The sequence below is a fragment of the Notamacropus eugenii genome, chromosome 5 (assembly GCF_028372415.1).
Source record: "Notamacropus eugenii isolate mMacEug1 chromosome 5, mMacEug1.pri_v2, whole genome shotgun sequence".
NCBI lineage: Eukaryota > Metazoa > Chordata > Mammalia > Diprotodontia > Macropodidae > Notamacropus > Notamacropus eugenii.
The window spans coordinates 308966787-308992798 of NC_092876.1; the positions used below are offsets into that span (position 1 = coordinate 308966787).

At 42.9% G+C, this 26012-nt stretch overlaps 2 protein-coding genes across 11 annotated transcripts in view; one reads left to right on the forward strand and one right to left on the reverse strand.

Moving 5' to 3' along the window:
- The window catches only part of C5H2orf76 (chromosome 5 C2orf76 homolog), a 79096-nt gene extending 56498 nt beyond the window's left edge, over positions 1-22598 (reverse strand). For 2 of the 9 annotated variants that reach the window (XM_072613329.1, XM_072613326.1), the window contains exon 1: positions 2580-2719. Coding sequence is in view for 5 of the 9 variants with exons in the window: in XM_072613319.1 (XP_072469420.1) it covers positions 8316-8407; positions 22448-22486 (131 nt within the window). In the remaining 4 variants the exon portion in view is untranslated. Of the gene's footprint in view, positions 1-1803; positions 2547-2579; positions 2720-8315; positions 8408-22447 lie in introns of those variants that run through there. The other 7 variants (XM_072613319.1, XM_072613322.1, XM_072613321.1 and 4 more) reach the window with 7 other exon arrangements.
- On the forward strand, positions 2923-11261 carry DBI (diazepam binding inhibitor, acyl-CoA binding protein). 2 transcript variants are annotated; one of them, XM_072613330.1, is made up of 4 exons: positions 2923-3055; positions 4310-4427; positions 9671-9733; positions 10947-11261. In XM_072613330.1, exons 1-4 carry the CDS (start codon positions 3047-3049, stop codon positions 11018-11020), a joined length of 264 nt encoding a protein of 87 aa, XP_072469431.1. In that variant the 5' UTR covers positions 2923-3046; the 3' UTR covers positions 11021-11261. The 2 variants fall into 2 exon arrangements, with proteins under 2 accessions (XP_072469431.1, XP_072469432.1); XM_072613331.1 differs by lacking the exon at positions 2923-3055 and adding an exon at positions 3282-3413.
- Positions 22599-26012: the final 3414 nt, after the last annotated feature.

Consider the following 26012-nt stretch of genomic DNA (forward strand, 5'->3'; position numbering starts at 1 on the left):
ATCGGTTATGAGAAGTCAGTCAAGCAAGGTAAGTATACCAGTGAGGGAGGGAGGGGCCAGCACATATCTTCTACGCTTTCTACACAAATGAACTTGTTTGCTAAATTGGTTTGTATATTATCAATAAATGCTGTGGTGCGTTAAGTATATCTGTGTCCCTGTTCCTTGCCATCTCAAATCTCAAATCAAAAACAGTCACACAGCTAGTTAAGATGGTAGCAGAACTAAGAATACGGATCTACTGCTGAGTTCAATATTCTTTTCTACTCAATCAAATGTGTTATATGGCAGTAAAATAGAAATGCTTAAAGGGTTGCCTTACTGCAGATTTGAAGGATTGTTAGATTTAATTGGGAAGGAATACTCTGTAAAAAAAAAAAAATGCACTTGAAATGTGCTTTAGGAATAGTATAATTCTAGGATAAGATGTTGGGCCCATGTTTTTACTACAGATCTTTACTCAAATAGATGCTGAGTTCATCAATTTGGCTATTTCTTCCAACTGATCTAAGTTTGTCCATTACATACAACTGCCAAACACATCCTCTCCATAAGTTTACCAGAAGGTCCACCCAACATACTCTTGAAGACTTTCCTCACTTTCTTCAGTCATTAGATTACCAAAGCAGTACTTAGGCTGTCAACCTCTTAACCCTCACCCTCTTCAAGTGGCCAGTTCATTTACTTTTTGATTATACACTTCCCTAAAAACACCCATTACTGCTATCATTAAAAGTTCCTCATTTGTGCTATCTCTAAACCCATACACACTTAACCCCAAATTGCCTCATCCTGGGTCATCTCCAGTCATCCTGATGAATATCAGGTCACTGGTTTCAGATGGCTCTGGAGGAGAAGTGAGGCTGGTGACCTGCACAGCCCTCCCTCACTCAAAACAAAGTCAAGTGCAAGTCATATCATTATTTCTCTGATGGCATGGTCTTCCTCGGCAACAAAGGATGAATACACACACATATTTACTACATAAGTTTCCATTGTCCTGTTACACATTTCTAATTCCTCAGAGGCTACTGTGTTCCATGTCCCCTAAATACTGTAACCACAGTAAAATACTGATATTAAAGAGATGAACCTTTTATTTTTGTGGGAAGTCTGGTCATTAAAGGAACTTGGCAATTTCCTAAAGACAATCCAAACTATTCCGTTCTGATCCTGAGGGAAAAAAAATCTCAGCCCAAAATAGGTGACTAGAACATCAACAACTACCAACCTAGGTGCCTACTTTATAGCTAAATAAAGTATAAGACTCAACTCCCTATGTATAACGGACATACTTGATCACATCCTTACTATCAAAAGAGGTATGTATAGTGCTTTGCAGATTTTAAAAAACCATATAAAATGTTATTATCTACAATTAATTAAAAATGTAGAAAATGCAAGATTCCAACGTGCTTAGTTTTTCAATTACAAGTACATTAACTTGCATAAATTCAATAGCACAGCATGCTATCTTCAATGAAATAAAACTTTGTAAAACGTTCTGATGAAAAGACCAGAGCCAAGTAAGAATTTCCAAAGTTTTCCTGATAGTTTTTACTTATTTCTATTTTCCTCTATTTGTGTAAAAATCTCGGCCCCTATCACCTAATCAACAGCTTGGCCAGTGTTAGGAAAACTCAACTTTTTGAGTTTTCAACGGCCCTGAAAAATTTTTTCTTTCCTTTTAGAGTCACCGTAACAAAACACCCTCCGCTCCTCACAACACCCCTATCCCAAAGAATAAGCTAAACAACGAACAAGAACCCGGACACGGTTCGGTCCAGAAGTCTCTCCCTGCACCTTGGATGCATGAAGGCACAGGAGGAGATCCCTCCCAGCTCCTCCGCAGACAGGTGGAGGCACGAGAGAACCGGAGCCCAGCAGGGTACCAGGAGACAGGGCAGGGGTGCGTGCTAAATGCTGCCAGGTCTGCCAAGGCTCGGCCCGGCACTAAGGATAACCACGGCCCGTCCTTGTCCTCGCCGCATCCAGGCCAGGCGTGGAGACTCGACCGGGAACTTTAAACGCTGTTCCTGAGTTCCCCAAAGCAACTTTCCCAAGGTGGGGCCACCCTCAGTCACAAAAGCTTCTCACAGGGATTCACTTCCCAGCACAAATCTGGGCAAATGATTTAAGGGAGAATCAGAGCAAGGGAAAGAAGCGGGTGCGCTGGGGAGCCAGGGTAAAGAGAACCACGAGAACGAACCAAGTCTGTGCCAGGATGGATGCTCCCCTCCCCTTCCCCATAGCCCCCCGCATCCGGGTCACACGCACAGGCTCCTCAGGGGGGAGGGGAGATCTCCAGCTCCGACCGCCGGCCCCGCCCCTTCTCGGGCTTCCGGCCAGCCCCGCCCCCGACCCGAGGGTGGTCAAACTAAGGGCAAAGAGGGGCTTCTGGCTCCTTCCACCACCCCGCGGCCCAGAGCGGAAGGACAGGATGGCAGGAGGCCTAAAATTGAAGTGTCCTGTCGTGGGAGACTTTGCGCCCGCACGAGGCTGCACCACCGACCTCCCCCCAACCGCACCAACGGCTCTTTACGGCAGTCTCGCCCCTCCCCACCCCTTCCCTTCCTTACTGTGCGGGGCGCGCGCCAGTTCCACTTCCGCCAACGCCTCCCAGCGTCCAATTCGGCTCCCCCGTCTCCTCCTCCCCTCTCTCCCTCTCTCCCCCTCCCCTTTCCCCTCCCCTTTCCCCTCCCCTTTCCCCTTTCCCCACCCCTTCCCCCTCCCTTCCTGACTGCTAGTGCAAGCGCGGGCACGCTCCCGCTTCCCCCAGCCTGCCAAAAGCCCCAGAGCATGAAGCGGAGTAGGGTGAGGCGCCGAGGCCCGAGGGGGAGGCGAGGCCTTTCGGGGACAAGCTAGGCCACGCCCCCGGAAAACTGGGTCGGGCTGTGATTGGCTGCACTGAAGTCGCCTGAGCCGAGCCTAGGTTGGAGTCGGGCCGCAGACCAGGAGCGGGATCGGCCCAGCCAGCTCTTGTGCAGCGTGCAGGCTTAGCGGGAATCTCTCGTCTGATCCTCCCCGCCCCGCTCACGCCGGCAGCATGTCTCAGGTACTAGGCATCCAGCCAGGCTGGAACGCCGAGGATCGGCGAGGGGACGGGGGTGGGGAGGGAAGACGGGACCCGGGGGAAAAGGGCTGACTGCTGGTGGGCAGAGTGCTGGCTGTCCACCCAACGAGGGCTGGAACTGGTCCTGGAGCCGCCGCCGCCTCCCTTCATTCTGGGGACCGCAGCCTCTTTCCTCCCGAGCAGCCAGCCCGAGTTGTACGTCCGCCCCGGGCAGGGAGGAAGGAGAACCGTGGAACTTTAAAAGTTGGAAGAGATCTTAGAAGAATCCAGACCCTTCGTTTTGCCCATGAGGACACTCAGGACCAGAGAAGGGAAGTGATTGGCCCAAGTCACACAGCAGGTCAAGTGCCCTCACTGGGACGCCTGGCTCCCAAAGCCACAGTTTCTTCCCGACAGTAGGGAGCTGGGAGGAGGGGGGGTTGCAGAGAGGGTCCGTACGCTGATCATGGACCAAGAGGCATCTTGGGGAGCAGGAAGGGGAGAGACCTGGTGCCCGCGCGGGGCCCCAGGGGCACTGGGACAAAGGTCGTCCGCCTGTGTGCCCGCGCGGTGCCCCGCTGTGGCCCCGGCCGGGGGCGGAGCTGTCCAGCTGCCGCGGACACCCGCCCCCCTCCCCCGGCGGCCCCCGGTGCCCGCATGCTTCCCCTGAAAGCTCAGGGCCCCTCCCTGTTCTTAAACCCCGCTCTCGCCCTCTACGGTGCTGACCCTACAGAACTTCCTCCAGGCCAAGGCCGGAAAAAAGTTGGACTACTGCGTGGTTGTTCCCAGGGTATAAAGTGCGCTCCAATTTAGGAGCAAGAGCCAGAGGGGACCTTAAAAGATCACCTGGTACAGCCCCCCTCCTTTGACAGGTGGGAGAATTTGGTGCCCGGGATTTGTCCAAGGTCAGCAGCGAAACGGGTTAAAATGCAGGTTCTCTGACCAAGTAACTAAAATGCAAGTTCTCGTTCCGCTACGTACCTGTTCTCCTGAAAGCTTTTGCATTTATATGGGGATCTGAGAAATCTCATTTATCCTCGCAACAATCCTGCGAAGCAGGGGCTATTCTTTCCATTTTACATATGGGGAAATTGAATCAGACTAAGATTAAGTAAATTGACCAGCGTCACACTGTATTTGAACTTAGGCCTCCCAGACTCTAAATTTATCTGGTGGCTGGGGCATTAACCTTGAACCTTTCTGGGTGCCTGAAGGTAAGAGACTTAATTTTCTCCTTCCTTTCTTCCTGCCTATTAGGCTGAATTTGACCGAGCTGCAGAAGAAGTCAAAAACCTGAAGTCCAAACCAGATGACCAGGAGATGTTGTTTATCTATAGCCACTACAAACAAGCCACAGTTGGAGATGTAAATACAGGTACTGGTGGATGCAGTTGGGCAGTTCTGCATTAATGGAAAGTTGGTTATTGACAAATAGGGTAATTTTGAATTAATAATGAGACAACTTAAACTGTTCCTTTCAAAGTAATTGCTGGCCCTTGTATTCATTGTAGTAAGAACTCACATTGTGGATTGGTTTTAAAGGGAAGAAGAGACTTCATGAAATAATCATCTGATTTCTGTTCTCTTAATCAGTATCACTGTGGCAATACTATTGAAATGATAAAGCTAGAAAAGAACCTTGGATCTGCTCATCTCTCATCCCATTTCCTAGAGGCCTGGGGAAGTCAACTTGCCCAGGATCATACAGCCAAACTGGTCTGTCCTGTAGTTTCAGAAATGAACAGGATCCCATTTAGAGCAGTCAAACGGTGAACATTGATTAAGTGCCTACAGTGTTCCAGACACTGTGCTAAACTGAGGATACAAAAAAGATGATCCTTGCCTTCAAGGGACTTAGAATCTAATAGAGGAGATAACATGGAAACAAATATATACAAAGCAAGGATAAATTGGAAATAGTTAACTGATGAGAGACAGTGGTATTAAGAGGGTTGAAGAAGGCTTTTAAAAACAAAGCCAGGGAAATCAGTAGTAGGAGCATTTGACAGCTAATAAGAAAAATTTTTTTTAATTTATTTTTAGATTAGGACATTCATTTCCACAAAATTTTGAGTTCCAGTTTTTCTCCCCATCTCTCCCCTCCCCCACCCCATAACACCTTGCATTCTGAATACCCCTTCCTTCAATGTGCCCTCCCTTCTATCACACCCTACCCTTCCCTTATCCCCATCTTCTCTCTCTTCTTGTAGAGCAAGATAAATTTCTATACCCCATTACCTGTATTTCTTATTTTCCAGTTATATGCAATAACAATTCTCAACATTCGTTTCCGATACTTTGAATTCCAACTTCTCTCCCTTCGTCCCTCCCCACCCATTCCCACTGAGAAGGCAAGCAATTCAATACAGGCTATATATGTGTCATTTTGCAAAAGACTTCTATGATAGTCATGTTGTATAAGACTAACTATATTTCCTTCCATCCTACCCTGTCCCTGCTTTATTCTGTTCTCTCATTTGACCTTGTCCCTTCCCAACTAGTACTTCTAGTTACTCCCTCCTTCCATTTGCTCTCCCTTTTATCATCCTCCTCATCCTACTTATTCCCTTCACTCCTACTTTCCTGTAGTGTAAGATAGATTTTCATACCAAATTTAGTGAGCATGTTATTCCATCCTTAAGCCATGTGTGAAGAATAAGCTTCACTTTTCCCCTCTCACCTCCTGCCTTTTCTCCTCCATTGAAATAGCTTTTTCTTATCTTTTATGAGTGATAATTTGGCCCATTCCATTTCTCCCTTTCTCCTCCCAATATATTCCTCTCTCACCCCTTAATTTGATTTTTTTATAGATATCATCCCTTCTGATTCAACTCAACCTGTGCTGTGTGTGTAATCCCTACCCAACTACTGAGAAAAGTCTCAAGATTTACAAATATTATCTTTCCATGTAGGAACGTAAACAGTTCAGCTTTAGAAAGTCCTTTATGATTTCTCTTTGCTGTTTACCTTTTCATGCTTCTCTTGATTCTTGTGTTTGAAAGTCAAATTTTCTCTTCAGTTCAGCTCTTTTCATCAAGAATGCTTGAAAGCCCTCTATAGCACTGAATGACCATTTTTTCCCTTGAAGTATTATACTCAGTTTGGGTAGGTGATTCTTGGTTTTAATCCCAGCTCCTTTGACTTCTGGGATATCCTATTCCAAGCCCTTCAATCCCTTAATGTAGAAGCTGCCAGATCCTGTGTTACCATGATTGTATTTCCACAATACTTGAATTGTTTCTTTCTAGCTGCTTGCAATATTTTTTCCTTGACCTGGGAATTATGAAATTTGGCCACAATATTCTTTGGAGTTTATCTTTTTGAGTCTCTTTCAGGAGGTGATCGGTAGATTCTTTCAGTATTTATTTTGCCCTCTGGCTCTAGAATATCAGGGCAGTTTTCTTTGATAATTTCATGACAGATAATTTTTAGGCTCTTTTTTTGATCATGACTTTCAGGTAGTCCGGTAATTTTTAAATTGTCTCTCCTAGATCTGTTTTCCAGGTCAGTTGTTTTTCCAGTGAGATATTTCACATTATCTTCTATTTTTTCATTCTTTTGGTTTTGTTTTGTAATTTCTTGGCTTATCATAAAGTCATTAGCTTCCCTCAGCTCCACTCTCATTTTTAAAGAACTTTTTCTTCAGTGAGCTTTTGAACCTCCTTTTCCATTTGGCTAATTCAGCTTTTTAAAGCCTTTTCCTCCTCATTATCTTTTTGGACCTCTTTTTCCAATTGAGTTAGCCTGTTTTTAAAGGTGTTATTTTCTTTACCATTTTTTTGAGTTTCCTTTAGCAAGCTGTTGACTTGCTTTTCAAGCTCTTCCATGGCCTGAGCCCATTGAATGTTCATTTTGGAGGTACTGGATGCAAAAGCCTTGACTTCCTCAACAGTATGCATTCTTCTTCCTCATCCGAAAGGATGGAAGGAAATACCTGTTCACCAAGAAAGTAACCTTCTATGGTCTTATTTTTTTCCCTTTTTTGGGCATTTTCCCAGCCAGTTGCTTGACCTCTGAATCCTTTGTCAAGAGGAGGGTCCTAGTGCTCCTCCTCACCCCAGCATCATGCTCAGGGCTGAGATTCCGATCAGCTGCTCAGTTCCCCCAAGGGCTTTAAGCTGAGCTGCTCCAAGGATGGAAGCTGCTGCCCAACTCGACCACTGCCACCCCGCTGCTGCTGCAGCCACCGCTGCCTGGGGCCTGTGCTGGGGGGGACCCTGTTCCCCTCTTGCCCAGTTGGGAAAGCCCTCTTACTGACCTTTGAGGTTTTCCTTGGCACTTGTGGGTTGAGGGATCTGAGACCCTCCCTGCTGCGGATTCTGCCCTGGAAGCCTGTTCTGGTCCTGTTCCTCCAAGTGCCATGCAGCCATGGCTGGGCTCTGCTCTGCTTAGCATCCCATGGGATAGACCTTTTCTGTCAGCCTTCCAGGTTACCTTTGTCTAGAAATCTCTTTCACTCTGTCATTCTGTGGCTTCTGCTGCTCTAGAATTTGTTGAGAGTAATTTTTTACAGGTATTTTATGGGCTGTGGGGGAAGAGCTAGAGCATGTGCATCTTTCTACTATGCCCCCAAGAAAATCTTATTAAGAAGAGTTCCCCTCTCTTTTTTGTCTTGGGGATAGCATTAGAGAGGTAGATTTGCCAGGTTTATCTAGTTTCATGAAGAAACTGAACAAATAGCAGAACCAGGATTTAGACCCACATTTGACTCAGAATCCATCATTCTTTTCTACATTACTGTCCCCTGAGGGTTACTTAATTTGGGCAAAGAGCCCAAATAATCCACTTTGTGAAACTTATATGGCTCTTCAGAGAGTTTAGTAATCTAGAGCATAGGAAAGAAAAACCAGAGTGCTAGAGAACAAATCTTTCTGATATCTCTACCTTTATTATCTTCTTTCCTTGACCCTCAGCAATGCCTTGATTTGTCCTTTCATGCTTTTGCTGAAGATGATAGTGACAAGGAAGGATTAGAAGGCAGAACTATACCCGGGAATGTTTGCAAAATATCAGAATGTTCTTTGGACTCTTTTATTTTGGCTTAGTGAAGCCTTGGAGTTCGTTGGCTTTGTAGCATTAACTAGCCATTGTTGTGATAATTAGACCTTTGCGTTGAGTGATCTTAATTTGCTCCTAAGTCCCTCCAAGCCCTTCCTTGACCAGTGGGTGCTAGTTCCACAAAGTTGCATTCTGAAGCAAAGAAGCTTAGTAATAAAGTTTTGGCAGTCGAGACAATTTAGGGGAGGACCTTTCTAGAACGCACCTGAGCTTGGGTAATTTCCTCTTCCTCATAGAGAAACCACTTGTAGTAGATCTTATTTGGGTGTCTGTTGTGTGCCTAGCACTGGGCAGGCGCTAAGGAAAGAAGACAAGAAGGAAAACTTTTTAAGAACCTTACAGTGCAGTTGGAGACAGACATAAAATAAGATGTTCTGCAAAGAACACTAGACCTGAAGTCAGAAGACCTGGATTCCTTTGCCAACACAACTTTTTCGTAGTTATGTAACCTCAGATGAGTCACTTAATTAGTCAGAGCCTCACTTCCTTCATTCTGCATATGTGGATATTTGCACACCCAAGGATCAAATAAGAATGTCCCTTCTCAATTTAGATAGCATAGTAAAGTAGAAAGCAACACTGGATTTGGAGTCAGGGGGATGAGTTCAATCAAATCCCTTGGGCTTTGCTCAACTTTTCTGGGTCTCAGCTCAGCTCATTAATAATCTTTTTTTTTTTTCCCCAACTCATTAGTCTATAAAAGGAAGAGGTTGAATCAATCAATGACTTCTGAGCTCCTCGCTTGCTAAAAATATGTGAATTTTGCAAAGCAGTATCTAATCAAGTGTGATGTTGCAAGAGCCAGACAATAAACATTTCATTTTGAGCCAGGGTAGCCTGGGAAATTTTTGTGCAGGAAGTAGTAGGTGTACTTGGACCTCCAGGGTTGCCTTAGGAGTAGCAAAAAATGCCTTTCTGTTGTATAAGCAGCTCCATGGAGACCCAAATGCCTTAAAAAACGGTTAGGGAATACTAGGACAGTGCTCTGACTCAGTGATATAGCCAACACTACTTGTCTTTTGTTGTTAGAATAGCAATTCCCCTCTGTACAAGTCTGTTCTCATTAGCTGTGATTGAGTGTTATGGTTCCATGTCAGCTTGCAATTGTCCAGCCTTTGTTCCTTCCAAAATCTGGGCTATGCCATGAGGTACAGCATTTGGTTGTCCCCTGTCTGCTGGCATGTACGTTGTCCATTGAGCAAGGATCCCTTTGATTTGATCAGCCTGGGAAATGGAAACTTAAAATCCTTGAATATCCTACATGTACAGTCTACTATTATAAAGTCAGGATTTACTTTAAAGAAACGATGGAATTAATATTTTGTAAAGAATCTTTCCCCCATTTTGTCAGGTTTGTAAGGGAGGTGTAGTTGAAATCCACTTCACAGGCTTAAGATTCAGATGGACTTAAAAGTAACAGTTTCCTTTTTATCAAGAAAGTTGTTAAAGATCTTAGCTTAATTCAGTAAGCACTTATTAAGTACGTAGTGTGTGCCTTTTGGATCATAATCCTTCCTCAGGTATCTAACTTTGCTTTTATTTTCCCCACCCTTGTTTAAGATCGTCCAGGTATGATGGACTTCAAAGGCAAGGCTAAGTGGGATGCCTGGAACTCTTTGAAAGGTAATCATCTATGTTCTAATTAATTAAATCTTGCATAGTTCAGTCCTGAAAGGAAGTTTTCATTAGGCAATAGAGATCAACACTTAATAAGAGCATTGGCAAAGAAGATAAACTGTGTGGAATTGACCCTGAATTGTTGTAGGCATAAACAGTCACTAACTTCCTGTGATAACTTTCCCCTGGCTTAGTACCAGAAAGGTGGCTGGACCACTCAAAGGATGTTGATAATATCAGAGCCTGTACTACCTACTTGTTGGCATTTCTTCCCCCAGAAGTGCTATTCAGAGTAAGAAGGTGAGCCTCCAACTGGACCCAATGTGGACACACTCTCATTATTCTCTTGTAAGCACTCCCAGTATCACCAGTGGTGAGGCTGCTAGTGGGTACTAGAGACTCACCCAGGAGCATTGAAGCATCAACTAGGAAGTGTTCCAGCTCCTGTTTAATCATGTGACTACTAGAAACCTGGCAAAGGGTCTGCTAATTTGGCCCTGAGGTGCCTGCCTGCCTTTGAGTTCCTCTTGGCTCATTTCAAAATGCTGCCTATGTCTTCATTCAAATGAGAAGCCCTTAGGCTCAAGAAAGGACTGTAACAAATCCCTAGAATTTTCAAGTAGCTGAAAAATAAAGAATAGCCTTCTCCATTATTATTTAATGAATTGTTACTCAGAAGTCCTGCTTCCTTTCACTACCAGTGTGGTGCTCCCTGTGCTCCCACTTCTTCCCCTGCCTTCTTCTAGGGTCTACGGTCTAGAGACCCTTCTTCACAAGTATAATCCTTGAGCACATAGTATTCTTACTGTTGGAGCAGGAAGACAAAGATCTGCCTTGTCCTTCTTGAAGAACTTGTCTGCTCTTGCCTGAGGGCTTGGACAAGAGCCAGCTTCATTGAAGGAATAAGCTACTGGTTTGGTCTCTCCACTCCCCACTAAGTGACTCTGGGAGGAACAAATCCTGAAAGGGTTGCTGGCCAAACTCAGCTGTGGGAACTTTGGGGGTGGGGATGAGTGGGAGTTAGTCGCTGTGACTTACTTAAGTTAGATTTTATTGACTATGAGTCTTATCTTTCAACCGACACGTTTAATCTGTCATGCCAGTACACATTGCTAGCAGTACAAACAGCCGTAATGATATGGGAGCAAAATGCAGATAAGTTGTCTCAGTTTGTTGGGTTTTTTCAGTACTTGACAAAATCTCTGTTGGTGATTTACAGGAAAATCCAAAGAAGATTCCATGAAAGCTTATATTGCAAAAGTGGAAGAACTAAAAGGAAAATATGGAATATAAAAGAAACTGCATTCAGACATCAGCCATGCACTTGGAAGCTAAACTAAAATAATGCTTTGATTTTCTAATTCCATGATCAAAGTCAAACCCGTGTAAATAATGTGTAGCAATCAGGGTTGGCATGGCTACACTAGACCCATCAGGTTACACAGCTGTTGAATTAGAGAGCAAAGAAGTTATTGACCGTGGCTCAGTAGCTTTCTTTAATCTGTAACTTAATAAAGTACATTTGTTACTTTAAGCCTTATGGGTGGCCCATAAATAACTTCAGGTTATGGCATTTTTTATTAGGGACTAAGGGAGAAATCAAGCTTATTTGTTTAGCAAACATTTGAGCATTTAATACATGCAAGGATCTCTGCCAGTGCCTGCCTTTTAAGGTTTATTGCCATCTAATAGGAGAGCTAAAAGTATATTAATAAAAAGCAATATGTGGAAAATGTAATAACCAGGACTTACATTAGTACTTTAAGGTTTGCAGAGGACTTTGTAAATGTCCTCTCATTTGATCTTCGTGACAACCCTGCATTTCCCAGGTGAGAAAACTGAGACAGATGGAAGTGAAGTGACTTGCCCAGGGTTACACAGCTAGTATCTGAGGCTGAATTGGAACTCAGGTCTTCCTAACCCCAAGTCCAACACTTTTCATCCACGGAGATACAAACAGATTATGAGCGATAAGATTAGAGAGGAGAAATTATGTTCAATTAGAGGAGCATAGAAGATCAGTTAGGAAACAGTTTAGAGTACTTCTTAAGTATCAGGTGCTGGGGTGAAAGCACCAAGGCAGCAAAGACAAAAGAGAAATGGTCCTTAGTGGAGGAGACAATATGTATACATAAGTATAGACAACTTCTGCAGGAAGGAATTGTTAATTGATTCGTGTAGAAAGTGGCATTTGAGCTGACTCCTAAAGGAAGCCAGAGATTGCAAAAGCTAGAGGTGAGGAGAGAGTGCATTCTAGGCATGCCAGTGCAGCAACTTGGAGACAGTGTTCTGTGTGAAGAACAGTAACTAGGCCAGCAGAGTATGTTTGTATCTAAAAGTACTGCAGGCAGAATAATGTGTGGAAGGCTGGAAAAGTGGGAAGAGCTTGAAATGCCAAATGGAGAAGTTGATGTTTGGTCTTCGAGGCCATAAGAAGCCACTGGAGTTTACCGAGCAAGTGGATCCACATTAAGATCCATGCTTTATTCGTCCTTTGTTGCTGAAGAAGACCATGCCATCAGAGAAATAATGACATGACTTGCACTTGAGTTTGTTTTGAGTGAGGGAGGGCTGTGTAGGTCACCAGCCTCACTTCTCCTCCAGAGCCATCTGAATCCAGTGACCAGATATTCATCAGGGTGACTGGAGATGACCCAGGATGAGGCAATTGGAGTTAAGTGACTTGCCCAAGGTCACACAGCTAGTGAGTGTCAAGTGTCTGAGGTGAGATTTGAACTCAGGTTCTCCTGACTCCTGCACTGGTGCTCTATCCACTGCACCACCTAGCTGCCCTTAGGAAAATAGCTAAAGCATAGATGGAAGAGTCTTGAGATGCTGTTATAATAGTCCAGAACTGGGGAGGTGGCTATGTGAGGGGAAACTTTGTGAGTGATGTGGGGGGGAAAATTTGGCAGCTGTATATGGAGAAAAAGTGAAGATCATGCCAAGGCTACCAGATTGGATAACTAGAGGGATGATGATTCCTTAAGCAGTGATAGAAAACTATGCTTGTTGGAAAAAAGAATGAGTTCTAGTTTCAGCGTTTTGAGTTTGAGATGCCTCTAGAATAGACCTGCACAACTTGTGGCCCTCAGGCTATAAGTGTAGAGGATGTTTCCTCTACATTTTTCAGGGACTGCTCAGGATCCTTTGATGGGCTTCAGGCTGTGCAAGCCTGCTTTAGAATATGCAGAAGGGTATATGGACTGGAGCTCAGAAGAGATATAATGTGGGAGTCATCTGAATACAGCTGGTAATATGATCCCTTGAAAGCTGGTGACATCACCCAAGTGAGTGTAGAGAGAAGAGAGCCCAGGACAACCTTAGGGTACACTCACAGAGAGGGACATAGAGACGGTGAATGATCAAAGGAAATTGGGGAGCAGTTGGAAGGAAGGGGAGGGAATAAGTGATCTGAGAAGCAGGAAAGAGCAATGTCAGGAAAACCCAAAGAAGAAAGTATCCAGGGGGAGATGGTGGTCTGCAGTGTCAAATGCAGAAAAGTCAGGATGAGGATTAAGAAGAGGCCATTAGATTTGATAATTTGATTTTTGGTAAGACACAGATTTTGGGAATCTTAGAAAAAGGAAGGGAAAGCATTGAGTAACTGACTTTTCAAGGATTTTTGACTGAGAATGGGAGGGATATAAAACAATCTCAGATAGTGGGATCTAGGGAAGGTTATTTTTAAAGTTGGGGAGACTTGGAATTGTTTTAAATAACAGGAAGTATATAAGGAGTTATTGAAGTTTATGGAAAAGAGAAACAACTGGGGGTGGGGAAATCTGTTTGGATAGGTAAGGGAACATATAGAAGGGTTGGCCTTAGAAAGAAGGAGGGTTCCCTTTTCTCAGATATGAGTAAAGAAAGAATAGGGGATGGGGTTACATAGTGAAAAGATTGTGAATAGGAAAAGATATCAGATAAGAGAGGGAGTTCTTTGCAAAGGGTCTTGACTCTTCATAATATGATGAGGCCAGGTCCTCCATTTGGGGAAGGGAGTGCCATTGAAGTCTTGAATTGAGAAAAGTTTCTAAACAGGCTCTGTGTGAAGGTAGATAGGGAATCGAAGGACTACCTTAGTTTAGATGACAAATTTGCAGTGTCTGGCATGGCTTCCAGACCTTCCCTCCGTTCATCAGTGCAGAAGTAGGAAAGGAGTCCAAATCAGGAAGAGAAGAACGTAGCCAGAACAAGGTTGATGCCCTGGCAGAACGTAAAGGGGCAGAGTCTGTAGGTCATGACTGAGCATAAAAATTTGGGAGGATTAAGGCATAGTAAGAGATAGTAATTTTTTTTAAGGAAGTAGAGTGCCTATGGGGTGGTGGGAAAATGAGAGTTGTGACCATCCCTATGGATAGCTAAAATGGAGTCAATTGAGGAACTTGGAAGTTGAAGTGTTTGGGGCAACATCCCTTGGTAGGAGGGCTGGAGTTTGGGGTGGGAGCACTGAACACACTGAAAAAGGAGAGGGAATGAACTGGAGCTTAGTAGATAACAGCCAATCAGGATCCAGGTTGAGTGATGAATCCAAATAGAGTAAACCTCAAAGAAGACACCTACTATAGAAGATGGTATTAAGAAAGCAGCATAGTATAATAGGAATAACAGTGAACTGGAGGTCGGGAAACTGGGGTCCTGGTCTTGATTTTTCCATTAACTAGCAGTCCGAAGATGGGCAGTCCTTTGACCTCTCATTAAATGAATTGTTTTGAGCTAGTTCCTCTCTTTTGGATCTGAAATTCCAGTTTGAATACATATTTAGGGTCTTCACTGAGATTATAAAGTCCTCAAGACCAGAGACTTTATTTTATAGTTGCTATATAGGCAGTGAGTTACAGTGGAGGCAGAGCTGGCTCCAAAAGCCAGAAAGACCTGAGTTCAGATCCCACCACTGACCCTGGTTGAGGCACTTAATCTCAATGTCCCAGGCAACTCTCTTAAAACCACAAGTAGTGAAGGTACCCACAGTTGATAGAGGAAGTTTCTTCACCTAAATATTCTTTCTACCAGTAAAATCATAGGTCCATGTTCTACCCCACCCATTCTCTCCCATACTTATCACAGAGTTGCATAGATGCTTTCTGACCTCCAATTCTCCTAGCCTGAAATCTTGGCAGTCTTTCACGATAATCCTGCCCAGTGAATTTTAATCAATTAAATTCACAGCCATTGCCCATTATATGCCAATTTTGAGTTAGGTTGTTAGCATGGGAGTACCTGCAATAGAATTTAGTAGGAAGATAATCCCTGGAAGGTAAATAATAACAAGTGGCTTGCCTGAAGTTATACAACTGATAAGTATCAGAACTGGGACTCAATCTAAATTTGTTAATTTTTGTATACTACACTGATAGTGCTCTGAAAAGTCAGAAGCCCATGCAAATGTAAGGCAGACTGTATAAGCAATCAACAAGTATTCAGTAAGCACCAGTCAGGTATCTGGGACACAGGTTTAGAAAATGAAGCAATCCCTACTCTCAACATTGTAAGAGTGGAGACAGGTACGAACACACCTCACACCCTGTACATATGAATATATGTGTGTATACATGTACACACAGCAAAAAAGAAAATAAACACAAATACAAAGTAGAGCTAAGGGAATATGAAAGAGCACCTACAGTTTAGAGGATCAGGAAAGAATATGATTTTTTATTGAAAAGACTAGAAGTCCTGGTTGTGCCATATGTGCAACATTGTACAAATCACTTCTTAGAGTCATAGATTTAAAGATTACAATAGAACAGATTTGGAAGGGGCCTTCGAGGTCATGTCCAGGACACATAAGTCAAAGGGCCACTTGAAGACCTAGAGAGTCACATGTGGCCCACCCAACAAGGTTCCCCACCCTTGGTCAAATTCATCTTTATAATCCAGATGAGAAAAATTCCTTCTCTGGTTCATTCCTTTAATTGCAAAACCTAATCCAAATCTCTTAATTTCTTTAAATATAATTTTAAGAAGAGTGCTCTTTCCTGTTCCCATCTCTATCCCCCCATAAATGTAAGTTGGGCAAGCTCCTCTAAGTGGAAAGAAGATATAAGAATTAGACTAACTTGTATGGGATGAAGAATATGATAGGAAGTTAAAAATGATTAGAGTTAGAAGGGAGGCCCAGGTGAGGTTTATGAAGATTACAGGAACTGATCAGGTTGATATCTGTTCCCACCAGTATATTGGAAAGGTTATAATTATAAGTGATGTTGACATCAAGGATGAGGGCAAAATTTGAACTTGTCTTACTTAAAGTCAGGTACTAAAGTAACCTGGAAGGCAATGGTAAGTAGATGATGGGGTTACAGAACTATAATGAGGAGGCCTCCCAGCCCTCTAGTCCAGTGTAATCATTTTATATGTGATAAGGCTTGAGGCTGGATGAATCATTTGTCCATGGGAGCTGGGAGGAGGAGACTAGCATAAACTCTTAAGGGCAAACACAGTGAGTATGAAGAAGACTTTAACCATTGGAACTCCAGCCTAGAAAACGACTGAAAAGAATGATCAGTCAATAAATGGAATGAAGAGAAGTCATGCAATACCCAACCCAATGGCCTTCGCTTAGTAAAGTGTGCCCGACTCTTTGAACAAAGACACTGGAGTGGTTTGCCATTTCCTTCTTCAGCTCATTTGACAGGAAACTAAGGTAAATCATCTAGCTAGTAAGTATCTGAAGTCATATTTGAATTTAGGTCTTCCTGACTCCAGGCCCAGTGCTTTGTACACTGGGCACCCTAGTCACCTTCCTGATATCACTGATCCTGGAGAATGAAGGACAAACCATATATATAGCTTCCCCCTCAGTCAAACGTAGAGCGATGGAGAGCCCCTAGAGACCAGGACCAGGAACTATAGCAGAGTCAACCATCACAGACAACCCCAGGATCACAGCACTTCTTCCTTTTTAGATTCTGACTTGGGTGTCAGATTCCCTGGGGCCTGAATGTGCATGTGGATAAATTTAGTGGGAAGATACCTAATTAGCTAGTGTCCCAAGGAATCCATACACTACAATGTCTTCCCACGGTCTTCCTTGGACAGGATTTCAATAGGAATTCTTTAAAGCCCTGTGTACTTGCCATCTCCTTACCTCAGGAAGCACTTGGCTTGACCCCATAAGTCACTCCATCCCTCACTTCCCTCTCCAGTACTGTCTGTTCCTTTACTTTTGTACATTTATTATGTCATCAAGTCAACAGGCATTTATTAAGGACTTATTATGTTCCAGGAAAGCAAAAACTCAGACCTTCTTGATAGGCTTACAGTGGAATGGGGAGGGAGGGAGAGAGGCACTGATCCATCAGTGAATATCATGATGGAGAAAGAGGTCAGGAGAGTCAGCAATGGGAGCAGAAAGGAATGGGAATGTGGCTGGCCTAGGGAGCCTTCTTTAAAACGGTGTTCTGAGCGGAAATGACCAATCAGAGAAAGGGGCCTCAGGCATGGTTTTGAATGTAAGTTGTGCATGTCTCATCACCTACCAGATAATAACTTTCATTGATGTAATGCTTTAAACTTTCCACAGTGCTTCACAAACATCCTGTCTGATCTTCACAATAACCCTGTGTTACGTGGTCTATAGCTCTTTTTGACCTTATGTAAAATATGAGGAAACAGGCTCAGTGTTTAAGTAACTTGTCCATGATCACACAGCAACTAAATGTCAGAGACAGGATTTGAACCCATCACCCTAACTCCAACTCCAGCACAGTATCCACTTTCCTCAATCTCTCTCTTGTCCAGACTATAAACTTCATCTGGGTTGGAACCATAACTTATCCAAATTTTACATTTTCTCCCAGGGCGGTGCTCTGAACATGGATGATTAACAGATATTTGATTCTTGAATTGTACATATCAGTGCTTACCAGTAACCTCCATTTCTAGATAGTAAAAGTCTTCTGTGTGCACAAATCTGTATGAAAAGGCCAGGGCTTTATACATAGAGGAATAAATTAGGTAGATGGAGATCCATTGTATGATTTTATGAGTGCCAGGTGAGACTTCCAAATATAGCTTCTTTCTTGGCAATTGCTAATAACGTCTAAGAGCTACCATGAGTGTTGTTCTTTTGCATTTCATACGTTGTCCTGGCAAAAAAAACCCACATCTTCTAAGGGGCTGCACAGAAATTAGTTATCAATCATTAACCCCTCAATGTAAGCGATTTTATTATTAATTCTCCAACAAGATTGCCAAAGAGGAATAAATTTGACTGGAGGTAGGAAGCAGGTATAGGTAGAGGTCATCATGAGGGTACTAGCTACCTGTGGTAGGGAGGAGTAATTCACATTAGAGAAGTGGGAGGAGCTAAAAGGAAAAGTAAGAGAACTGAGACTCTAACCAAGTACTTGTAGGTACAGGAAGGCCAACAGATTTGGCCCCTGCTCCGAACTACAGCACAAGTAGAGAAGTTAAGCCTTAGAAAAAAAGAAGGGACACTTCCTCCAGGGCAAAAAAGAAGAAAGATGAACTGGGGGAGTGTGAGGATTAAATACCATCGGTAGATTACTCTGTCAATGAAAATGTCATGTACGACCACCATAAAGCCACTCAAAAAACATTACTCCATCCTTTCTGATGGGGCTGTCATGTTCTTTCCTTTTTGCTAACCAACCAGTGAGTCAGGAGCACTGAACACTTTCCATGTGTAGAGCTCCAATCCAAGGATGGCTGCCAGCTTTATGAATAAGCAATATAAACAGGTGCCTAAATGGTGCAATGAGTGCCCGGAGGAATTCTCTGCAAGTCAGGCACACACTGATAGTATGGGGCAACTGTTGAGTAAGAGGTTTGGGTAGGGGAAAGAAGAGAGAGAGAGAGTTACAAACCAAAAAACACTGCCTTGGCCACCGTAAGGATCATTCAAGAACCCCAGGCATCCAAGAAGCATCTTAACAGTTCTGGTCAACTGTGAAAGGCTGTAAGATTGAGAGAGAAAGCAACATCTACCCAACATTAAGGCACAGGGAGGGCTGAAAGGACACAGAAGACATACTCAAGGACTTTATCCAAGATGGGCCCTGCCAGGCCTATACTTTAGTGAGCACCAAAACCAGCCAAAAGATCAGGTCCCCTAATCTTAGCCTAAGTCTACTAAACATGGAAGAAAGAGTCACTCTATCTCTGCTTGCTAAGCACGGTGTGGAAAGACCTAACTATTCCAACACCTGTCCAGTCTTACCTGCCACCTCTTCCTGTATACCCATTGTTTCAACCAGACTAGTCTATAGTTACACTCCCAATATAATCGTTTTTGGTCATTTGACCCTTGACATTGACCAGTCTTCTCCTCTCCTGTTTCATTATTATGATATTCTGAAGTTTATCAAAAGCTCTACCTAGCTAGAAAAGCTTCAAGATTAGAATTTTGAAAGACATAGGAAATCTGATCGACACAATGACCAACCACATTTCCAAAGGACTAATGATACAACATACAATCAAGCTCCAGATAGAGCTGATGGACTCAGAGTATACACTGAGCATATTTTCTTTTCTTTCCTTTTTTTTTTTTTTTTTTTGGACATAACTAATCCGGGTGTTTGTTTGGTTTGACTCTATGTATTAGAGGTTTTGTTTTTTTTACTTGCCTTCTTATGGGTAAAAGAAGGAGAGGTAGAAAATTCAACACTGAAAGTAAAATAAAATTGAATATTAAAAAATAAAGAAAGTCTTCAAGTTTGGGGCAGGTATCATTAGTCATAACACAACCATCCCAGCAAAGTGCAGAGGCTCATCAGAGGGCAGATATTAGATACTTTGGGGCCACAGCAAGTCTTTAAACTCTCTACCAAGACAGATGTAATCTATGATTTTAGAGGGAGTTATCCACAGAGGAAACGTCCATATCCTTAAAATATCATCTTTTTCTTTTTTATATTTATATCTTATCTCTGTAAATGGACCATAATGTCCTTGAGAGCAGGTATTGGGTCACATTTCTGTGTGAGATGAGATATCCTCTTGGGCAAAGGCAGGTTTCAGTTAGTAGAAACAGTGTAAGAGATGCAGATTGAGGATGAAAGGGGACAATTAGAACTATAGCCTCAAGAGAAGATGGGGATGGATGGGAGAGAGGGGAAGAGAATGTTCAAAGTCATACAACTTGCTTAATATAAATCAATAAATGTCGATGAATACTGATACAAGAATCCTAGGGTAAGTGTCCAACATGGAGCCCAAAGGCCAAATGTGTCCATCTAACCCCAAAGGTTATGGGCTTCATAAAATTTTAGGAGAAAAAAAATATTTTGCTGATTAGCTAGCTCATATGAAGTAATACAGCACTAGAGTGTCATTATCTTTAATACTATTGTATAATTGGCTACCACATGTCCTGATAGCAGCCTTGGGTCAGTTAGTAATTGTAACAAATTCATACACCCTCATGTGGCTGTTCGTCCTTCATTCTCAAAGGAACCAATGACATCATGAGGGTGATGTATATAGTTATTTGACTACTGGAAGGGAAAAAAAAAACCACCTTTGGGGCAGAAACCCCAAAGTCTGGATGTAGTTCCTCACTTGAGCCTCTAGAGGGATCTCTCAAGTCTAATACTGAATTGGCATCAGGAAGGATTCCAGTCTGAGAGCCAGGCAAATGAACACAAAGGAAAGAATCTTTATCATTAATTTGATTGCCTGTCAGTTGCTTCCTTGAGGGATGTTCAGGTGTGGACCTTGGCAAAAATTATGACTGCCTTCAGGGAGGCTGTATTGCAGTGGAAAGAGCTTTGCCTCATAATCTGAGACAGAATCTCCACACTTGCTCAGTGTGCACAATCCCTGACTCAGTCAAGATCAGACTAGTGTGCTTTCTTGAGCCTGGCTTACAGGATAAAATGAGATGTTTGTAAAACACTTGGTAAATCTCAAAGCATTATATAAGTGCTAGCTCTTAATTATTAATTCATAAGATCATAGATTAAAGCCAGAAGGGACTCGCAAGCCACTTCATTGTACAGATGAGGACACTGAATCTTTGACCTTCAAACTGCTACTGCCTTCAAGTGACTACTAAGTTCCTGGTGATATCCTGAGACACTCAGTATACCTGAGGATGGTAAATAGATTTGATCACTTGGTTGAGAATCTAAAATTAGAGAGTTCTAAATGCAAATCAAAGCATATTATTTTCACTTATTTGTTATTTTTTCTTTCTCGTGGTTTGTCCCTTTTGTTCTGATTCTTCTTTCACAACATGACTAATGTGGAAATATGTTTAACGTGATTGCACATATATAACCTATATCAGATTGTCTGCTGTTTTGGGGAGGGAGGAGGGAAGGGAAGGAGAGAGAAAAATTTGGAACTCAAAATCTTACCAAAATGAATATTAAAAACTTTCTTTACATGTAATTATAAAAAAAAATGCTATTAAGTGCAAAAAAAAGAGAAAGAACACAAAAAATAAAAGTAGAGGGTTAAGAGGACAGGAAAGGAGAAAGGGGAGAGTTTGTTTAGGGGAGTGTTTGTCTAAGGGAGGATGACTGATTTCATTAGCATAGGAATTTTCCACTGAGGAAATTCCTTTACCAACACAGATCAGCAGCACCTGTAATGTTCTGGGACACTGAAAAATGAAGTTATTTTCCCAAGGTCACAAAGACTGTGTATGTGTCAAAGAAAGGACTTGAACCCAAGTCTTCCAGATTCATAGGCCTGGTCTCTATCCACTGTCTCATGCTGCCTCTCAAAATTATTTATTGTTATAAAACATTATTGAAGAAAATTTTAGAAGATATAATTTGTTGAATTATATGAACTTACTGCTTAGATTGCCTGTGATTATAAATAATTTGCTTTATAGGTTTCCTTGGGTTATTCCTAAAAGTTATTTGGTCTCATAAATCCTGAAAAACAACATGACAAGTCCTATATCCTTCCTATTTTCCTTTTCTATGTTCACTTGCTTCCTTTTTTCCTCCCTCCCATCTTTATTTTCATATTGGAGGCAATGGGGTTAGGTGATTTTCCCAGGGTTACACAGCTAGCAAGTATCTGAGGTTAGATTGGAACTCAAGTCCTCACTGTAGGGATGGCACTCTATCCACTGTACCACCCAGCTGCTCCACGACCTCCTATCCTTTTTAACTGATTTTCATTGTCTTCCTCTATTCTGGATTGGGGATAGAAGGTCATGCGTTTGTTTCCCCTTCCTTTCTCATCCTTACACAAGTGTGAGAGAATCTGTGGGCTGGGTAGGATAGGACCTAGGCCCCTCAGATGGGCTAGTTGGTTATGTGCATCACGTCAATATCTATAGAGCAAAGGAAGCAGGTCTTGCCTCGGGACAAGAAAACAGAAACATAAACAAACACGGGATATCTAAGCTCTGACGACTCAGAGGTCAAGTGAGCAACTGATATCAAAGAGTTCATAAATACCAGCAGGCAGAGCCAGAAGAACTTTCCAAAGTCCACATAGTCAGCAGCTAAAAGATTTTACCTTTCAGCTACACAGCAAACTGAAGAAGATGAGCAAGGCCAGTGGTGACTACATGGATAAGCCAAGAGTTAGTAGCCAAGAGGGCCAAGAGGCAGAGAAACAGGATTGGGGCAGGGAAAAATGAACCCTGAGTCAGTGACAGTGGAACATAGGAGGAGTGGGGGACAGATGGGGGGGTGAAATACACTCTCTCCTACACCACCTTGGTCCCTGGGGAGAGTGAGTGCAAACCTGAAGGTGTTCCTACAAAGCATTGCCCACCACACTCACCTCCAAATGTGGCATGGCCAAAAGATGAATCACCATCATTGTTTCTTCCTATTTCTGGGGCTGGATAAAGCAGGTCCTTCCTCAGGGCCTTGGCTTTGGCTTTACGAGTTCTTGACCTCCAGTAAATCCCAGGCTGGAGTTCAGCACTCAGACTTCCTGTAAGAATAGCTAACATTTATGTAACACTCATGTGCTGGGCACTGTGCTAAGCACTTTACAATTATTAACTCAGTTGATCCTCGCTACAACCCTGAGGGTGGCTGCTAACAGAGGTTCAATGACTTGTCCAGGTCACAAAACCAGTAAGCATTTGAGTCATATTTGAATGCAGGTCTTCCTGATTCCATGCCCAGCACTCTATCCACTGTACCATCTAGCTGCTCTTCAGTGGTTCCCTAATCCACCCTTTTGAAATTCACAAGTCGGAGCCATTTCCAATACCCCATTTCACCTAAAATCAAGAAAGAACAAATGCAAAGAGATTTTCAGACCACATGCCATCCCCAGGTGGGAGAGGGCTTAGGACCTCATCTTCTCCATGTATAAAAAAGAGATTTTTGTCCAACCAAGTGTGTCCCTGGGTGGTTGCATAATTATATCCAGTAACAATTCCTCCATATTGCTGTTCAGTTCAGAAAATCTTTTTCAGACCTCCGGAGCTGGTCAATACTCAACAATATTCATAAAACATTTATTAAGCACCTGCAATGTGCAAGGCACTGGGCTATAAACTGGGGATACAAATAAGAAAAAAAAGTCAGTCACTGCCCTGAAGGAGCTTACAATCTAATGGGTGGAGACGAGGCACAAAAGGAAGCTGGGAAAGGGCAGGATGGGGTGGCGACCAGATTGTTCATGGCCCAGGGTCATGATGTTCCTAGAGTTGAAACCAAGGAGAGCAGCTGATGGGAAATGATGACCTTCTTATTGGAGGAATCACCCAACCAACCTGATTGTCAGTCATCTTTCTGTTTGGAGCTTCATGTTTGGGTAAGAAATGATAGACAAGGTAGTGTAATATAATGGAGAGAGCCCTGGACTTGGACTCAGAAGACCTTGGCTCAAGTCCCATCTTGGCCTCTGACAGCCTTTCTGGGCCTCAGTTTCCTCATCTGTAAAATGAGGTACTTGGACTAGATAGTTTCTGAGATCCGTTCTACTCTCTATCTGTGATCCTGTGATCTCCAAGGTTCTTTCCAGCTCTAAATGAGTAAGTCTATGAGCTCATCTTTTAGAATCAGAGTTCATATAGTCTATATATGCCAAGACTTCATAGGCCTTACTTTACTTCTCTATGGTTTTTTGACAGATGTATACATCCAGCATGGCCTAGGAGTATTGGACCAAGAATCAGGAGGATCTGGGTTTGAATCATGCCTCAGATGCCAAGGGCTGTGCCCAGAGGCAGGCTGACTAAAACCTTTATCAGTCTTAGTTGCCTTATTTATAAAATGGACCTAGGAATACCTGTAAGCTCCTCCCTAAGAGGAGACTCAGATAAGATGATGTAAGTAGAGTACTCCACAAACTGTAAGGCCTATATAAATGTTAGTTATTACTTTCCTGGTATTCTGGACCTCATCTCTAACTTTTGTAATTGGTGTGTTATGTATCTGTAGCTAGATGATGTCACTGATAGAATAATGGACCTGGAGTCAGGTAGTCCTCGATTTAAATCCAGCTGCAGACATTACTAGCTATGCTATCATAAGCAAATCACTTAGCCACCATCTGCCTCAGTTTCCCTATCTGTAAAATGAGGATAATAATAGCACCTATGACCCAGATTATTGTGAGGATAAAATATTTGTAAAGCACATTGCAAACCTTCAAGGTGCTGTATAAATGTTAACTATTATTTCTGTAAGTCCTTACAATCCATGTCATTATTTAAGTAGTTCAACCAACATCAACTCTTTTTAAAGTAAATTTTTACTGACTTTATTTTTGCTTTTCACCTACATTTCTCTGTCTTTCTTTCTGCTTTCCTTGCCAGAGAACAATCCCTTATAATAAAGAAAAAAAAGAGGGAAAATCAGTTTAGCACCTATAGTCCCCTCACTTCTGTAAAGAAGGATGGAGGAGGAGGAGAGGTTCTTGCTTATATCTCCAAGTGTGGTTATCCTACTTTCACAGAATTCAGTTTTGTGTGGTTGTGATGATTCTTTCCATTTACATTGTTTTGGTCATTAAGAGTAATTAGTTTCATAATTTTATATATTTTATTACTGGCTGTGTAATTTATCTAATTTACCAGTTCCAAGATAAGGATATAAGAGGAGAGGGCTAAGATTGTTTGAACCAATAGCCTCAGTACACTCTGGGACTGTGCCAGCCTATTCCAGTCATGCCCTGAGGATTTGAATCCTTCATCTGACTCCTCATGACTGTTTTTTTTCTATTGCCTCTCCACAGGCTCCCCTCCTCATACTGAGCCCTGCCCCCACCCAACATCTTTTGGCTAGGTTATCTGGGGCTCCATGTCCCTCCCACTTCCCCCAAGCCTTAAGTAGGCAGCCATTCTTCCTTTTCTGAATAGACTTTTAACATCTTCTACATCCTCAACACTGAAAGCACAGGTCATGGCTTGTCCTGTACTACCAGCACTGGGATGCCAGCCAGGTGGCTCTAAGCTACATGGATGGGCTCTGTCCCTGGCTGCTTTCCCCCCTTGTCCTGTGGGTCACATGCTCACCGTCTCCTCTGATGTTTTCATCTATCATTCAGCTGGAAGAGTTTGCCTATCAGATTTTTCATTCTGGAGATGGGGGTGATGCTGAGGGGAAAGGAGAGAAAATGTGTTCTTCAGGTGGTCTTTGAGTTCATCACTCAATTCCCAATCAAGATTGTCTCTTTCCATCCCCAAGTGGCTTTCAAATGTTCAAGTATCGCTTGCCAAGGGATTAGTCGTGTAAGAGATAGCATCCCTAGTCCCAGGAATATATACAAATATTTCCCAGTTTTTCTTCTATTGCTGCTGCTGCCGCTGCTAACATTCACATAGTGCTTACTATATGCCAGGCGCTGTGCTAAGCACTTCATGATCATTATATCATTTGATCCTCACAACAATCCTGGGAGGTAGGTACTATGATAATCCAAATTTAACAGATGAGGAAACTGAGGCAAATAGAGGTTAAGTGACTTGCCCAAGGTCACATAGCTAGTAAGTGTCAGAGGCCAGATTGAACTCAGGTCTTCCTGACTCCAGGCCTGGCACTCTATCCATTTCAACACCCTGTAGACTCAAAAGTCCATTAGTGTCCCCCTTTCCCCCCTGCCCCAAGCAATGGGATACACTGTTCCATCAAAGGAACAACTGAATCCTCCGTGGTGATCCTAGGTTTGTGGATCACATAGGATATCCAGACTCATGAAACTATCAATCACATTCACAAATGCCCCACCCATGCCTTAGGTGACCCTGTCTGCCACCCCACCAGGCATTATCTTCTTAAATCAGAACCAAAAGGAGTTCAGAAAGCAGGCCATTCAGATAAGATATATCTGAGGAAATCTGATTTCCTTCCTCTCATCTTTGCTCTCCTTATGCTGGTATAATATG